Consider the following 19,462-nt stretch of genomic DNA (forward strand, 5'->3'; position numbering starts at 1 on the left):
AATTTTCATTTTTGGATGAACTAACCCTTTAAGCCATTGGAGCAGCTAATTTTCAGGTATGACTTTCTCAATCAGCATTTTTATCTATTTCTTTTCAGAAAAGAATATTCTTTCCTGAAAAGAAATAGATAAAAAGGCTGATTAAGAAATGCTGACGAGTGATGGCAGGGCCGAGAGTCGTGGTAACGGAGCGAGGCCAGTGGAGTAATTGGAAATGAGCGACACCTGCACCACTCACCAGTCTCGAGTCTCATGGAGGAGCTCCGGAAGGATAAAAGATGAGTTATGATAGTGAAGGACGAGAGAGGACCGGGCCTGGGTTTTATTTTGTGTTTGGTTTTGTTTGTGCGCGGCAGTCATCCATGAGGGGCTGTCTCGCTGTTTTGTGTTTATTTGGTTAAGTTTTGATTTAAATGTCCGCCGGTTCCCACCTCCTTCTTCCCGTGACTATGAAGGTTTTTACAGCATTACAGAGAGTCACTGACCAATTGCAAAAAAAAAAAAAATTATACAATTATGTCACAGATGTCATTATTTTATTTTAGTTTCCATGGGAACTGGTGCAACAGTTGCAACTTTGGCAATTTGTGCAGGTATGTGGAGCAAAGAGTGAGGCTACAAGATGATTAGAGCCCTGATTTATCTCTCTCTATCTATCTTTAGAAATAAAAGCACTGAGTACTATCAAGGTTTCAAAAGGTAATTATGATTTTTTTTGTTGATGTGGCAAGAGGCCATGCATTATTTACTTTTGTTAAGTGTTGTTTTCTCATGATCTCAAATTATCTCACAAGAGAAAAAGAACTATGTCGCTCACCATTTCTCTGTTCAGCCACTAACTACTTAGTCAATATCTGTCAAACATCATTCTATAGCCATTCAGATGTCTCTATCCATCAAGTTGACTGGCAATGAAACCACATGTGCAAAAGCCCCACCACAACTACGATCAAATTATAACTTCCATCTCAAGTGTTCGACATGGATATAAAGTGCTTTATCACCGACAGACACAAAACTTGTTTCAGCTTGATTGAGTCAAATTAACTCATCCCTGATTTAGCAGTTCTTACATTTTATTTAGAAATGTTTTTGTTACCTTCAAACCAAGTAAAGTAGCCTGGGAAAACCCAGACTACTTCCGGCGAATTTCAATTCTCTCTACAGAATAGTCTGGCAAAGAGGACTATCTAGCTCGTTTCTGTGCCGCCGAAATCGCGGCACCAATCAGAAACGTTGAGGCGAGGTTTACACGATGACGACAGCCAGCTACGGTAAAGCAGATTTTGTACATTACAAAGATGGATGCTGCAGAGGAACATTCGTTCGAAACTGCTATCGCGTCTGTTTTTAGTGATTTAAACTTTAACTTTGCGTTAAAACACGAGCAAAGAACAACACTTGAAGCCTTCATATCTAAAAAAGATGTTATCGCTGTCTTACCGACTGGATTCGCTCTGCATACGTCATCTCCTTCATCGCTCTGATTGGTTTTAGGTCTATCCAATTGCGCCCAGAGGCATTTGAACGAGGTCCGTCGGTGACGCCCCTTTAGAAACGAGACGTCTAATAGGCTTTGCCAGACCCTAACTCAGTTTCAACTGAAAAGGGTCTGGTTTTAACCAGGCTACAAGTAAAGGGCAATCGAAAAAAAATTGGAATCACCACCAGGTACTAATATTTTTATTTTAGAGTTTTTTTTCTCTAACTGTCTTGTCTCCTGGGAAAGACTTTAATACTAACATAAACAAGTAGTACATTAATTAGGAAGCTACTTATGAAACATCTGACCCAGATCAAAGCTTCAACACGCACATGTACTGTATGTGTGTGTGTGTGTGTGTGTGTGTGTGTGTGTGTGTGTGTGTATGTATATATATATATATATATATATATATTGTCATAAGTTAGTCATAGTTCAAGTGCTGTATTTCAGAAAAGACAACATGCCAAAAGCAGGACAGTGACAAGGATTTTACTCCTCTCAACTCTTCAACATGCTCTTCCTCCTAATCCCAATTTCAGCTCAACAAATATTTTAGCACTCTTTGAAGACTGTCACAATGCTCTATTGTTTTCCAGCGTTGCTCACTACTCATCCTCACAGAAATGGATATCCTAACTGCGAAAGCACGTACAACCTTCTATTTGTCTCGTCACACCATCAGATCTGCTTCAGGCAATTGTGCGGTTGATCAGACTGGTTGGATGTGGAGGTTTACAGGAGGCAGATGACTCACAGTGTAGCAGGTCCTCTGTGCCCTGTTTGCTGCTGTGATCTATGGAGCTGTCATTCATCTTCCGATGCTCAATCAATATTGCCATGAGCAAAAGGCAAAGACTTGAGGAAGTTAGGATGAGAGAGTAATAGAAATAATGTTTCCTTTCCTGCAGTAAGTGTTTGGGTTGAGTTCACAATTCACAATGTTTTCAAAGTCGATGATGATAAGAAATGTTTATTGATCACCAAACCATAATCTAATATATGACATTTTGTAATATTACTGTTTATATTCTATTTTTGAATCAGAAAGATATATAATAATAATAAAAAAAGGATTATTACTAAGGGGTTCAATATACCATGTAGCAAATAATGGTCACAGTTCCAAAAGCCTACTTTGAAACAATGTAGGTACGATGACAAAAAAGCACACCGCTACATACAGAATGTTTTCACAGCGGTGTATCTCTAACATGCTCCGCCAGTGACCCATGCAGAGCAAATGTCACTTAGCATAATGAAAAAAAGACCTTGCTCAGCTGCCACTGAACTGGCTTTCTCTATATCCGTCATAAGAGCTCGCTGAAATGGCGCTGAATTGCAGCCTTTGCGAAAATCCCAGGCAATAAAAGAGACTGTCAAGGTCAGACAGAGACTGACAATGCCTGAGAGCAGGAAATGTGAGACTGGGAGAAGGAGAGAGATAGACAGGAGGAGGGATGAGGAGTTATGTTGTGTCATGTAAAACCCTCCTCCCACAGTGGGAATATAATTAGCTTTCACACACTTGCCTTGAGGTGGCAACTCAGAAGATGAAGCTTTTTGCTTCACATTTCTCCCAGGGGTTGTTATATGCTAAAATAAACCTTTTATAAAATGTTCTATTTTTAAACTACACTTTAAATATGAGTGCACTAAATAAGGAAGTAGTGAATGATAATGGCCAAAATACTATGCACTGAAAAGAGATAAATTGAACCCAAAAGTTCCTTGCTCTGTAAAAAATCACACACAAAGTCACAAATAAAACAACGCATTTTAAATGAGCCAAAAATATAAATCATGAATTGCATCATGAATTGTAAGCCAGTTCAAATTGAAAAAATAAAATAAAATGAGTAGTTCAGACCACTGGAAAGTATTGAATGAAAATGAGAGAGTTTGGAGTCAATACTGTGTGACAGAAAAACACTCAAATGACCCCAGAATATCTTTCTAGTGTCAAAAGTTGTTAACTTACTGATTAATCACAATTAAGTGAACAAAAATGGGTGAGAGATTTCAAAGTCTTCAGAGATTTTCTAAGTCCTGTGTGTTGGACAGCTGTAGAAAATATTATTTAAAAATTAAACAAATTAAAATAAATAAATTATCAAACAATGTAACTATGAATACAAATTGTGTCTGTCTATTTTTGTTAATAGCAATTAAAAATTAGAGGAAAATAAAAATAACAATCAACAAATACAAAACATAATTTTATTTTGTTATGGAAAAAATTAAAGGTTAAGTGTAAAGATTTCAAAAACGTGAAGTGTTTGTCCTGTTCTGACCATAAAGAGTCATTTAAAACCACAGTTAATTGTTTGCTTTCTACAACTATCACTTAAAGGCTTAGTTCACCCAAAAATGAAAATTATGTCATTATTAACCCTCATGTCGTTCCAGACCCGTAAGACCTCCTTTCATCTTCAGAACACAGTTTAAGATATTTTAGATTTAGTCCGAGAGCTTTCTGATCCTCAATTGAAAATGTATGTACGGTATACCATCCATGTACAGAAAGGTAATAAAAACATCTTCAAAGTAGTCCATGTGACATCAGAGGGTCAGTTAGAATTTGTTGAAGCATCGAAAATACATTTTGGTCCAAAAAAAAAAAAAAAAAAGACTTTATTCAGCATTGTCTTATCTTCCGGGTCTGTTGTGAGCGCGTTCACAACACTGCAGTGTTTAGTGATGTCCGGTTCGCAAACGAATCATTGGATTTAACCGGTTCTTCTTGAACCAGTTCACCAAATTGAACTGAATCGTTTGAAACGGTTCGCATCTCTAATAACCATTAATCCACAAAAGACTTAAGCTGTTAACTTTTGGCTGACATTCCCTCTGAGTTAAAACAAACCAATATCCCGGAGTAATTCATTTACTCACACAGTACACTGACTGAACTGCTGTGAAGAGAGAACTGAAGATGAACACAGAGCCGAGCCAGATAACGAATGAAAGATTGACTCGTTCTCGGGACACAAATATCTTAAGGAACATTAAAACATTTTTGATTAACCAAAAATACCACTTGGATTAATTGATAGTCAAATTTGTTCAAATGTATGAGAAGAAGTGAGAGAGAAAAAAGTGCACTGTGATTATTGTTTATGTTTCTGCATTGCACTGCACACTGCCTGGAGCTCTACAATATGCTGCAGCCACGGGACTTTAAAAAATCAATCATGCTATCAGCTCCAGTGAATCTTAATACACCAATCAACTAACCAAGCATCTATGGGGGTAGGGCCATTTCTTAATGTGTTTGGCAAAGTATGTCAATCACACAGACACACACACACACACACACACACACAGTGCATGTGTGCAATCCAGTGGCAGCAAGAAACACCTAACACCTGCTTTAGTACAGATTTCAATGTATTTCTAAGCTTTGTTCCTGGTGCAGGAGAAAATGATTTAATAAGGATAAAAAAGTGCAAACAAATCATTACTCTTGAGTTCTATCTGTCGCCTGGCCGCACATTCGTATTTTCACATATTTCATCTTTAACAATAACTTTGGAATCAGACTTCATTCCCTTTCTCCCCTCCTCTCTCAAAGAAAGAAATAAAGGTAAGAACAAATTTGGAAGGTAAGAAAACAGAAAGAAAACAATAAAAGGAAGGAATGAAGAAAGGACAGAAGGAAGGAAGGAAGGAAGGAAGGGAAGACAAAAACAACAGTAAACGAAGACAAAAAAGAAGAAAATATAAAAAATTTGAAAGGTACAGGAAAGATGTAAGAAAGAAAATAAAAGCATGAAGGAAGGATAAAATAATGAAAAAAGAAAGAAAGGAAAGACACAAAAAGTAACAAAAAAGAAAAGACAAAAAGGAATGAAAGAAAAGGAAAAAATTAATTAAAAGTGAAGGAAGGAAAGGAAACAATTGTAAGAAAGAAAATAAAACTAAGGCAGAAGGGAAGGCTAAAATAAAAAGGGAATAAAGAGAAAACATGAAGAAAGAAAGAAAGAAAGAAAGAAAGAAAGAAAGAAAGAAAGAAAGAGAAAGAAAGAAAGGACTAAAAGTAAAATTAAAAACTGAATAAAGCGAAGATGCAAAGAAAGAAAACAAATGGAAGGAAATAAAGAAAGAAAGTAAAAGATAGTTAAAGGGAAGGAAGAATAAAATGGGAATGAATATTGAAAGAAAGGGATGGAGGAAGATTGGAAGGAAGGACAAAAGAAAGAAAGAAAGAAAGAAAGAAAGAAAGAAAGAAAGAAAGGTGAATGGAAGAAAGAAAGAAAGAAAGATGAATGGAAGAAGACAATTTGATGTTTCTTTTTCATAAATTAAACTTTTAAATTAAATTAAAAAAATAAAAATGTATGCATTTAGCAGACGCTTTTATCCAAAGTGACTTACATTGTATTCAGGATAACAATTTTCTCCTATCATGTGTTCCCCGGGATACGAACCCCCAACCTTGCGCTTGTTAAAACAACGCTCTACTACTTGAGCTACAGAAACACAGAAAAACTACACTTAGGCCCACAGCATTTAGAACTGTCTCTGAGGGACACTTTTGTCTCTCCCATTACAGCTACACACACAATCTCACACACACACACACACACACACACACACTGGCAGAACAATTGAACTGAACTACATGCAGCCCAACACACAGGCCAAATTGGCAGAGGCGCACATACTCCTTCCCTCCCTACACACACGCAAACATGAATCTGAAAGCTTGTTATGTAGTGTAACTCTCCGCTGTCAGCTCCATTATGACAGTCAGACTGCTACTGTTCCTATCAAGTAGTGCCAGATGTATACATTCATCCAAAACATGACTTCAACACGTCACATCAGCTTGACAAGATATGTAAGAATGTATGAGTCGAGTGACTAGGTCTTCTATAAAACAGATACACAGTAAATAAATAAATAAACAGCTTGTGCTGTCATAAACAGGAACAGACAGAGCAGTCCAGATGGGACGGGCATGAAAGAGCGATTCGATGTGAGATGCTCAGCTCTTACTGGTAGTGTTGTATCGGACTCCAAGGAAGGTCTCCGGACAGGGACGGGACACCACTTCTCCAGCACTGCTCCTGGGCCAGCATGTCCCAATGCCATCAATCGAAGTGTTACAGAACAATCCTGAAAGGCAAAGAAAGATAGAGAAGAGTGACTTTAGACTGTGTACATACACATGTACATACATGCATTTTACATATTATTATAGCCCAGTTTGTGCTGTTTACAGTGAGATTAGACTTTACCCATTCAGATATTTATAAGAAACTGAAAAAAGCACAAATGTCAGGGCATGACAAAACTTCTCCAGGCCCCAAAAATACCCTTAGACTCCAGAGGGTTAAAGCAATAGATCATGAAACTCAAGCACACATATTTTTGCTTGCTTAGCTGGAATTGTTTGTATTTTAGAGTATGTTTCATGTGAAGAAACCTGATAAAGTTATAACTAAAAGTAGCAATTAAAGCTAGAACTAGCTATATTTTTCATAATATTTTACAATATAAAAAATATTAATTGTGCTTCATGGGCTAAATTAATAGATTTTATTTGTGTCAAAAATTTTAGAAAAAATATAAGAAAATATAAGAAAGAAAGAAAGAAAGAAAGAACTGGAGAGATGGTTGAAAGAAATGGAGGAAGCAAGGAAGGACAAAAGAAAAAAAAATTTTTTTGATTTAGTAAACTATATTAACCCTGTAAAGTAATAAAGAGAAGATCATAATTAAAGGTAGTGATGCTGCTAACTATCTGTACAATTCAGTAGCATGATTGTAGTTCAGCTGTTTTCATAATGTTGTATATTGAAAAATAACTATAATGAAAACTATATTAATGTATATAGTATGCTAACCATAACTTGGAACAACAACTGCTTTCAAATTAATATAAACAGAACCATTACTGATAAAATAATAACAGCTAAAAAATTTGCACCAAATCAGCATATTAAAATTATTTTTGAAACATCATGATCTGAAGACTGTAGTAATGGGAGCTGAAAATTCAACTTTTCTATCAGAGAAATAAAAATATATGTTAAAATATATTCAAAACAGTTATTTTAAATGGCAGTACTATTTCACAATTGCTTATACTGTGTTTATGATCCTTGGTGAGCATAAGAGACTTCTTTCAAAAACATTACAAAAATCTTTATTATTCAAAACTTTTGAGTGGTAGTCTAACCACTGTCAATAAACGTGCCAAAACTAAAGGTGTACTGCTGAAATGCAGGGTTACTTACTGGCAGCAGAAAGCATAGTCTGATTAGATAAAATATTTATGAAAAAACTCGGATGTGCGCAGAAATTTGTGAGTGGTGTTCCAATATTTACTGAAATGCGCTGAGCTTTCCACTATGTGCACAGAATCAATACCTACCATTTTAAATTGAAGCAATCAGCACCAAGTGTTTCCTATTACAAATGCAGGAGATCATTTAACACTGGTTATTTTCTATGTGATGTTTCCTAAAGAAATGTTTTTTTCTTAAGAAACGGGAGAGTAAACATATTCAGAGGCTCTATAAGCGCTTAAGGCTATTAACGGTGATGGCAGCATGAGAGACACATGGGACTCATGAAGATGGTTTCAGTCTCTTTATCCATCTTCATCTCTGTGGCTTTCTTCTATGTGTTTGTGTTAGCTGCAGGACCTATCATCTGAATTAACCTCTTTTCCAAAATTCAAAAAAAAAAAAAATAATCAAAAAGGATCTGTGGAGCTCAGTGGAGATTAATATTATTTTTATTTATTTATTTTTTTTAAGAGTTTTTACTCTTCCCTGGATGCTTTTAGAGATATTCTTATTCCACTGCATTCAGGATACATTCGGATACAAGAAAATGCATTTGACCATGGGACCATCTGTTTAACCAACCAATGGTGGACATAAGTTGTGTTTTGGGAAACCTGTTTAAAATCAGGGAGTTTAATTTTATTGGCGCAACAAATGTCACACTACACCTTTCAAGTTCTGGATTTACTATTTGTTATTAACAATTAAAAACAGAATCTCTAGTGCATGATATCATGGTAAACATGTATTGCAGCGTCTGCAGTAATTTCACTTGCTCAAAGCCTAAACTAAATACTTTCTTAGGAATATTAGAGTCATGACCACTGGCTGGAACAGTGTGTTTATGTTTGCAATTTGTCATATTTACAGATGAAGACCTGAGTTGTAAACTGACCTGTAGAGTTGGTGGGAATAGACGTCTGATTCCACAGGATCAAACTGCGAGCTGGGAAAAGAAAAGAAAAGAAAAACATTAATTTCATACATGTAGAGTATTAGAGTACAGGGTCATAACTTTTTCTTTCTTTTTTTAATGTTTAAATTAAATTTCATTTTTAGTCATTCTTTAAATAATTTAATAAATAAAATTTTTTTGAATGAAAAAAAGAAAGAAAGAACATGACTGAAACAAAAAGTATTGGTAAAATAAATTCTAAGTGTCACTTATCAATATTTACATGCATACTGCAGTGCTTCATACACATCATACAATTGTATACAGAACGAGTGGATGTGGGAGCATTTAAGTTTGGGATGCTGAAAATTACAAATGCTCCCACATCCACTCGTTCTTTCATCTCAACACAACCTGCCTTCAGATTTAATTTACAGCACAAATTTTCGGGGTTTCTCCCTGACAAAGGATCAAAGCCTGCAGATGATATCTATGTTATTATAATGTAATATAATACAATATAATATAATAGTAACAATATAAAAACCACAATCATGGAAAGAAGGAGGCGGGAACCGAACTTTCAAATAAAGTTTTAATAACCAAATAAACACAAAACAGCGCGACAGCCCCTCACGGACGACTGCCGTGCACAAACAAAACCAAACACAAAATAAAGCCCAGGCCTGGTCCTCTCTCGTCCTTCACTGTCGTCGCTCCTCTTTTGTATCCTTCCGATCTCCTCCGTGGGATTCGAGACCGGTGAGTGGAGCAGGTGTCGCTCATTTCCACATCACTCCACCGGCCTCGCTCCGTTCCCACGGCTCTCTGCCCCGCCCCACTCATCACAATGGAACAGGCTAGCAAGTGCACGTCATTGCGTCATTACGTCAGTGAAAAGGTCCGCTTTTTTAAATAATTTGCTTCTCACCGATATCCGTTCACCGCGGTGTCTCTCCCCCCGGTAAACAGCTGCTTGTTTTCTACACGGAGATGTATGAACGCCTCAGTTTGTTCCTTGGTCCTTGTTAAAAAAGATGAGAACGCTATGAATAACGCTGTGACTGGTAATATTAACGTTAAATTACTTTGGACAACTTAACTAGTTATTTATTAAAGAAATGCCAGTGACAGCAACCAATCTAACAATTGTTAAATGACTGGTCCGAATTGAATTCGGTTGAATTTTTTGAACAAGATAGCTAAGTTGCATGCATAGGATTGTGGGTGATTTAAGAGCACGAAGAGTGCGAAGGCTACACATATGCATCCTTTCCTGTATATGGGATATTTTTCGCACGAAGGACTTAGTCTTTGGTTGAAATTCCGAGGATCCTTGACATTGGAACAATCCTTCGACGGATGTCGATGACGTAGCATCCTTGAAATTCTGGCTTCCGAGGATTCTTCCTTGACATTGAGAAAATGTAATATGTTGCTTAAATAATTTAAACAAAAAGCTACATAATATTAAAGAAAATTTATGTATAGGAATGTCTCTATCATCAGAGTAATTTAACCTTTAAATACCACATACAGTATATGGAATGCATTGTGTTTGAAAGTTAAATTATAATATTAATTTGTTATTGTGTCTTTAAAACAGTGCTGGCAGCATCAAACCAGAATAAACCAGCATGAACTAGAAATTAATTTGGGTCTGTGCAACTCTTCTCAGCACAGATGTGAATGAAGCCACCGAGCAACAATATTATTCATTGTTGTTTACACCAGATCTTTTGTGTAGTCTGATGTTTACAAGGTCTCAAATTATCTGAATATTGCACATGACATGATGTATTGGAAAGCTTGGCATTGATCATTTTGGATGTTAGACAATTACATACAGTTAAAGTGAACAAATAAGAAATGAAATTAATCTGAAAGAAACGGAGTAACTTTTTAACTGTACAATATAACTTTTTTCTCTGTTTGTCAAGCAAATAGCATTTGAATCTTTACTCTAGGGATTTGTGCACCTTTACCCTTCAAATCATGGTTGAATTTGTTTCTCTTTTCACAATCCTGTCTGCTGTTCAATGAGATAAAACAAGCACACACCTATTTATCTTCTACTCACATGGCACTGGAGCAGAACACGCACACACTGGAGATATCAGCTCAAGCTAAGAAGAGACGTTTGTCAAATCTGCTCCTCATTTTCTCCTTGTGTTGATTGTGTTAATTTGATTCAGCTATGTCTCTTTAATTACCTTTAGTTCCTGTTACTTAAGCCCTGTGTTTTTCCTGTGTCCTGCATCTGGTGTTTTTGACACTTATTTAATGTATATCCATCAGAACTAGTTTTGTACTGAAAATCAAAAACAAGATGTTCAGCGCTCATTATGTTGTTTATGTTTGGCATCAAACTACATGCGATACCAGTGTAGTGACTGAATGATGCCGAGGACACCCACAGCTCACAGTGTGAACAAACAGAAATATTTGGGTGCATATGTATTTGTGCTTATCTGTATGTGTGCATATGGAAGAGAGAAAGAGAGAGATAGAGAGAGAGAGAGAGAGAGAGAGAGAGAGAGAGAGAGAGAGTAAGAGAGTGCACAAAAAAAGGCTAAACATATTTATGGTCACACGTTCAGCTTTTGAGCTTACCTAAAACAAGCTTACATAATGTACAAGCATATTTTCCTTATGCATAAAGCTCACTGCACTGTTAGTGTTACGCAAGACTAAGTTTAAGTCAAATACATAAATTTGAAAGTTTACTGAAATGCATTTAAATAAACATAAAAAAGTATTGAAATATTATCAAATGAAAAAAGTATATTGTTTAATATTATATCAATTTTAAAAATAAAACTATTTACAGCCCTACAAGGAAAATTCAATTAGTTAAATAAATAAATAAATAATAATAAAAACTGAGTAAGTTGACTAAAATATACTTCCTTCATGAAAACAAAGGGAGAGTTTTATTACTTATTGTGTGATGGATTATATATATTGTGTGGAACACCACATACTCCTTATACAGGGAAACAAAGCCATTTGAACAGAAAAATCACATGCTACTGGTTGTTCAGTGTTAATTACATTGAGTGGACTCAGAATAAATGTTAATCACAGGTTTGTCATGAGCACCCTGAACTTTGCACATTCTTGGATATTTGAATTTTGATTTCAGAATTACATAAATAATGCCTACACAAACACTCATAATATAGCAAATGACCTCAAATTAAATCTGACCATCTCAGCTCTTGAAATTTTATTATCCTTCAAAATATGACTTCAGGGAGACTTGTGATCAGTCAAGTCATGTTAATGTAAATATTTGCATTAATTAAATTTTTTTAATTTAAATTTCAGACTCCAGTTGATCAAATTATTTTTTCTCTCTGAAATAAATAAATAAATAAATCTAATGATATACATTTAGTCATGCCTTTGCTTTTCAGAATAATTTTAGAGTATTACAAAATTAGAGTATGAAGTTTCACGGCATGTCTATTTGGCAAGCTGGGTTGACCTGTAAAAGCTCATACAAATTGTGATGAGAGCAACTATAGCTATTTAGTGATTCATGCTCTTTCAAAGAAAATACACATATATATATATATATATATATATATATATATATATATATATATATATATATATATATATATATATATATATATATTAGAATTAGAATATAATTAGAAATTAATTAACTTAATTTAAAAATAATTTATGAATTTAATTTCATTTAACTTTAGCTGACAAATTAATTTGAAATAATAATGCTTCTCTATTCTACAAAACTCTGGATTCCTTTAATAAATGAAAAAGCTCTTGACCTCTCCTGATACAAATATAATCAGACCCTTGTAAAACCGGCAGACAGTTATGAAAGGTCAGCTTGTTAAATGACTCTTAAACTTCTCTTCGTCGACTCTCAATTAGTATCACTTAGGTTACCACAGACACACAAAGCCGATAAATCCAGTTAGCCAGAAACACTTGATTAGCAAATTTCACCTCAAAACACAGTCCCTTTTAAACAAGTTTTCTCAAAGCTCTGATTCTGAACTGCGAGGGGCCGCCAACATGGGTATGATCTTGATGTGCTTTATACAAGGTACTGCACATCTTGCATGGTAAAAAGAAAATCCATTCTTGGACATGATCGACTTTCATAAATTTCTCAAAACAGTTCAACGTGTGATTTTTCTCAATTGATTCTCCAAAACACCAACAAGAACAAATGGAGACTGTTGCGGAGTTTCTTGCTTTTCTAGTAAAAACACCCTAGTAATTTCACGTTGAACATCCATGTTTCTTATTTAGTCTTTAAATGGTAAATTAATACCTGAATTCAGAACAAATGTGAATTTTTTTTAATAACTTTATAAATTATGATCTCTTAGAAGTTAGAAAACAAAACAAAAAACAAAGAAAAAATATATACAAATATAACTAAAACTGTTGGCATTCATGTTTCTAATTTACAAAACGTTGCAAGTTATTATTTAGGAATGACACCTGTATTCCAAAAAAGAACAGTAATTTAAGCAATAAGCCATATTTACCTGTAGTGTGTTAGAATTTCAGTTCTCTCCTCTCTAAAACAAGCATCCTCTGTGCCTTACCAGCATCTACTTAAGATTTTTAAAATAGCATTTTAACCAATTGCTCAATGCAAACTCAAACACTGTGATTCAGACATAAATTGAATTACCAAATGACCCTGGTTTTTGTTACGGTCAATTACCGTTAATACAGTCTGCAATCAAACGTTTTTCTAAGGCCAAATTACAGTATGTGGGGCATGCTATCTGCATTAGTTTTTATTGCTGTAAACTCTTGCTAAATGTCATCTATTGTCTCGATTTTTGGCTGTTTTTAATTTTTATTTTTAATAGAGACACAGTTGATCCTCAAATGAAAAATAACTACTTAAAATACTGTAAGAGCAACCATGGAGCAATTTTCTTTCAAAAAGTGTATAAAGTTTATGCACTTTATTACTCTTTAAATGTAATATTAGCAGAAAACTGTACATAGAAAATAATTCATTCTGTAGATTTTTACATCAATACACAATCATTAAGCCTTTGCAAAGCCCTGAACACAAACAGATGCACAGTGTATTCCAGCATTCTTGATTAGGTGCTCGATTTACCCCTCTGCTTTAACTGCAAACCAAAATGCATCACAATAAGGCTGGACTTTTCAAAGCAGTGCAAAAAACTGAATCCAGCCATCACAACTTTCTTCTCCTTATATTGCCTTTTCTGATCAATAACAGTTATGTTTATTATGTCTGAACTGAAAAGTAAATGTCACGTATCCCATGGGATAACCATCAATAAATCCTGTCGCACCCTGTCCCCTGTGGCGATTTGGAAAAATTAGTTCAGAGTTCAATATAAAAGCATTAAACTCCTACTGCTACTCCGCTTGAGAGAGCTCAAGAGGCCCATTTTGTTTATCTATAGTATTGTTTTATATGAAATAGTTAATTATTTACTTATCCTTATGTGGTGAAACTTTATGAATTTCGTTCTTCTGTGGAACACAAAATAAGATATTCTGGAGAATGTTATGCTTTTGTCCATACAGTGAAAGTCCATGGGGTCCAAAACAACATTGTACCACACTGACTCTCATCAGACAAAACCATTTTCAAAAATATATAATTTTGTGTCCCACAGCTTAATACAGATTTGAAATGATATGCATAAATACCAAATCTCCTGTAAACAGGGATGGGCAGTATTTCAGATACATCTATTTAAAATTTGTATATGAAATACAAAATACTATTTTGTATTTAAAAGCCTTTGGGAAAATAAAAATCAAATGTATTTAAAAAAAACATAAAATACTTTGTGCCAGTCAACTCATTTCGTTCATCACCTAGTTTAGACAAATACCCTCGCCCCAACATTAACGTGAGCTGCAGCTATACAGCTCCACACTTCTGGACTAAGATACGGTGAGGATGTCATGGTCAACTGGACTGTTTGATCAAAGGTGCCATAGAATGCATTGATGCAATATTTTATATATTGTTCTATACTGTTTAAATATTGTTCTCTGATGTCTGAGTATGTATGTGAAGTTTTATCTCAAAATACCCCACAGATAATTTTTATAGCTTGTTTAAATTGCCTCTTCTAGGGTATAAGCCAAAATGTGCTGTTTTTTGTGTTTGTTCCCTTTAAATGAAAATGAGCTGCCTCCCTTTTGAGAGGAGTGCGGAGCTTCAAGAGCTCATGCTCATGGGCATACCGGTGATATGGTTTAACTGGTGGTGACGACAGTGTTACTGATCCACATGTTGCTTCCAAATGCAATTTTTAACTACCACATTCCTATTCACGATCATTCTGGTAGCACATGAAGGCATCGTTAGTTAAAACAGGCAGAGGCAATGGTAGCTTTAGCAACATTAGCCTTACAGAGAGCCAAGAAGCTCTTTTGGAAAACAAAATATGAGGCATGATGCTTACTTTGTCTGGAGTCTGGACATTTGCGCATGAAGCGTTGATATCGATCCCTCTTTCAGAAGCAAACTTTGCACAACTCCAGCGCTGAACTGACCCTCGATTGTTAGGAAGTCCAGTGTAAAATGTTAGCACAAACGTATAGGACTTTCTTGGAAAGTGAAATTTAAACACTGTGTCCTCAGCGGTCTATGGAGACTCCTATATTCGTGGGTGCTTCCCAACACACAACACTTTTAATGGTTCTCTGGCACTGACACTGTTCCTCCAGCAGCTACAACAAGACAACAGTAATAGCGGACCGCAGCTTCTCACTCAGGGCTGTGTATATGCTAATAGTGCAGAGAGAGTCACAAATGGGAGCGATGATGGGCTTTTCCTGACTATGACGTCATAGTAGTGAGAAATCTGGAAATCTGAGAGATTGATTATAATTTATAATTTTTACCATTATAGGCTGATCGTTTTCACACACTGCAGCCACACAACTGTGTTCAAACACCTTATAAGAGTGATTTTTGCATTCTATGACACCTTTAAAGTTAAAATAGTGCATCATTCAGATTTGCCTTCAGTTAACATGAAAGAAGAAAAGAGCACTGAATAGTGTTAGCCAATTAGATTTGATAGTTCATCATTTTTTTTTTTTTATCAACTAGCTTGTCGAATGTGTTTAAAGCATTACTGTAAGTTAGGTCTGGGTGATATGACAATACATATTGTGGCAATGATATTAAGAATGAATCGACTGAACTTTTAAAAAAATCCTTTTCATTGATAGTCCTATCAAGGTAAGCAAATATAGTGCAGAGTAAAGAGTGGACAAGTAGGCCTACACTTTTGACTTAAAGGCCCTTTCACATGGGACGCCGCAAGCAGTGGAATCACCATGCAGCTCCCGATTTCCGTCATGTGGATGCGTTTTGTGTAGTTAAAGCATGACCTACGAGGCTTTTATACTTGAGGCTTTTATACCAGTCTGTTCTTTATGGGGTGGTGTTGGCGCAGTGGATAAGACACACGTCCTTGGTGTGAGAGACCCGGGTTCGAATCCACTGTGTGACACCAATGTGTCCCTGAGCAAGACACTTAACCCCTAGTTGCTCCAGAGGCGTGCGACCTCTGACATATATAGCAATTGTAAGTCGCTTTGGATAAAAGTGTCAGCTAAATGCATAAATGTAAATGTATGTGCTCGCCATTGTATAATTCTGTGAAAAGACAGGGGGCAACTTGGAGTAATTGTTCTCCAAACCATCAGAAAGCAGCAGTGGGAAGTAATTTGCCGAGTAGTTTGTCAAACAGTTGTATTGTGAATAAATAGTTTTATTTTTTATTATTATTTTTTTTTACATATAAACTGATTTTGGAGGATGCATGTGAAAATGTTTTGAGTACACCTTTCAAACCCACACAATTATAAAAAAAAAATTATCGTGTAAAATGCAGTAAACTTATGATTTGTGACATTAGAACAAACCATATGAATATAATAACATATAACACTAAATTAAATAATGCTTTATTATATGTTTTTTGTTGTTGTTGTTGGTCTGTTTGTTTAAATACATTAAACATTTTATTTTATTTTATTTAATGTTTGAATTAAAAATGGAACATTATTCATTATTTTTGTTCTTGCATGCTCATTTTGTAAATGTAAGCATTTTAACTTTTAGACAAGTGCTTGGTGCTTAATGAAAAATGTGTCACATTAATAAAATCTGGTAAAAAAAAAAAAGATTGTGACCTTTGAGCAAATAGTGTTAAATGCTATCTAAATAAATTCAAATTGTAAAATTGAAATTTTAGATCAACTTTGTCATTTGAATAAACTTTATAAACAAAACAAATGTAACATTAAATAAATATGCTTTTTGGTAGTTTTTTATTTCCTACAGGGTAGGGGAAGGGAACATCTATGTAAAATTAAGTTGTATACATCAAATTGTACAAATTGTTTCTCAGTTGTACACATAGAAATGTGTATTTGTTTGTTTGTTGCTTGTTTTTCTCTAGAGTAATGTAGGTTCCCATATATTTCAGTCTATAGGGATACCTGCATTGGATGGCCAATTTCACATGTATTTTCTGTATTTTCAAAATACAAAATACTGTATTTCTATTTAAATAATTTTTTTCCACACAGTATTTTGTATTTTTATTTTAAAAACATTTTCATGTATTTATGCCCATCTCCACCAGTAAATGTGTTCAGTAAAGGTCCTCAAGGTCAACGGAATCCTTTTTCAGATATACTGGTGATATGCAGCTTAACCACAAATCCCATCAGGCGCCATGACACTTTATCAATCCCTTAAACGGGAGACCATTAACATCAGAGCCCATTAAGTCACGCATTTGATCTACAGTATGACCATGCTTCCCAAACCAAATCTAAACTCTTATATACGACAAAGCAAAATTGGTTTCAGATCAGTTATGGAGACTTACCTGTAGGATTCAAGGAGAGCAGGAGCAGAGCTTCGCAGGTCAGGTCAGCTGTTGCCCTGGAGATTAGTGTAATCCAGATGGTGAACACCTGCAACGGTGGTACAAAGAAGGGAAATTTGTAGATGGAAAACAAAAGTGTGGCTTTAGCGTCCATCTGGACATCCAGCAAGAGACAGCATACAATAGAAAAGTAAAGCAGGTCAACATCTGTCTCATCCTAATGCAGGTCTGCCTGCCACCACATGGTTGTGCTTCTGAAGTCATACACTAGTACAGTATGTAGTGTGGAGCAGACTGAAATTTGAGTTGTTTTTCAGGGTTATCAAACTTTACTTTCCTGCTGGTTTATTGGTTACCTGTAAAACCTTACATTTATGTAAATATAACTTGCTTGATTACAAGTAAAGTCTACAGAAAAAATATTTTAATTTAGGGCTCTATGAAATTAGATTACTTCCCAGAATTGTGATTACTTAGTATTACTTCCCAAATTCTGTGTTTCCAGTTGATTTTTTTCTGGATTCTGTGTTTTAAGTTACAAACAAACAGACACTAAGCAAATAAATAAATAATTAAAAATTATGAAATTAATTGATAAAACATTAAACATTTAAGAAAAATGTAAAATAAATTTTGCATTACATTAATTTCTTTCCTTTTTTTTTTCAAAAAAGGTGCTTCACAACAGATCTTGTATACTTCATAAAGCAAGGGGAAAATCCTGAATATATGAAACAAATAAACAAACAACTGCATTTTGTTGTTATTCTTATTACTTAGAGAGGTACTTTTTTTCAATAATAATATATTTCTGTCATAATTTCTTCAAATAAAAGCAGTTTTATCATCAAGACTATCATTAACTTTTTTATGATAAATATAGAATAAAATTTACTGCCCTGCACTAATTGTAGGTTTAAATGCACTAAAATTTCACATTTCAGACAAGCTTAAACAGTAATTTGTCTGTTTGTTTTTATTAAAATTGTAATGTGAATTCTCTTTAGTCTCAGACCAGAGAGTTTTTCCAAAGTCAGACTAAACTGTAGCAGTTTGTTTACTGTATTTATGTGCTAAATATATGTAATTCAGTTTTATATTTCACTACAATTTACTCAAAGAGATAGTTCTCATTCTCATAAACAATGTAGCACTCAATGCTACATGAACATTCATATTCAGGAAACAAGGGGGAAAAAAATCACAAGTGTGATCTTTGTGCCCTAATATCACACTGACTAAATGATTCCCTCTAACCAAACTAAATGCATTTTATATATTTTTTCAAGCAAATTAATAACACATGTTTTACTAAACCACAGCTTTAAGACTAATGGCTATTTGAAAAGTAAGAGTGATGGAGAGGTTCTGCCTGTGCTTGATTTGCTGTTATGCGATTGCATAAGTAGGCTGTCTCTAATTCATAGCCTTGGATACAGAGGTGTCTAGGAAAGAATAGGAATGAATGAAATTATATCAGCTTCCTAAAATAGACATGGACAGCAGTCTATGACTGAATCCAACACACTGCACTTCCATTCTCAGAAGTCTAGAGGCCTTCAGTCATAAAGTTTGCAAAGGCCTCACATATACACATGAGCTCTAAAAGCTTTCAGGGCCTGCTTGATGATCCTTTCACACACCATAATGAAAACATGAAAATTTATACCACCACCATGGAAGCACTGGACGCATTATATCAAAGGAAAGCAGCATTGTCACCCAGAGTGAGGTCTTTCAGCTAAGTGCTAAAATTTTTACTAGCTGTACAAAAATGACTGAAAGTGCCCAGTGGTGTGAGGTGAACAGCCTGCTGTCTACTGGTCCCTGACCTCCACCACACGAGGACAGGTTTAAAGAGCTCAGTGTTGACAGCTCT

General features: G+C 35.0%; 1 protein-coding gene across 1 annotated transcript in view; it reads right to left on the reverse strand.

Annotated features, from left to right (window-relative positions):
• LOC132148959 (corticotropin-releasing factor receptor 1-like) overlaps positions 1–19,462 on the reverse strand; it is a 137,150-nt gene that overhangs the window by 83,473 nt on the left and 34,215 nt on the right. Inside the window, exons 2-4 of the mRNA XM_059557792.1 lie at positions 17,584–17,671; positions 8,678–8,728; positions 6,485–6,604 (exon numbers count right to left, since the gene is read on the reverse strand). Of these exons, the coding sequence (XP_059413775.1) occupies positions 6,485–6,604; positions 8,678–8,728; positions 17,584–17,671 (259 nt within the window). The remainder of the gene's footprint in view (positions 1–6,484; positions 6,605–8,677; positions 8,729–17,583; positions 17,672–19,462) is intronic.

Source organism: Carassius carassius, chromosome 9, assembly GCF_963082965.1.
Source record: "Carassius carassius chromosome 9, fCarCar2.1, whole genome shotgun sequence".
NCBI classification, from domain to species: Eukaryota; Metazoa; Chordata; class Actinopteri; order Cypriniformes; family Cyprinidae; genus Carassius; species Carassius carassius.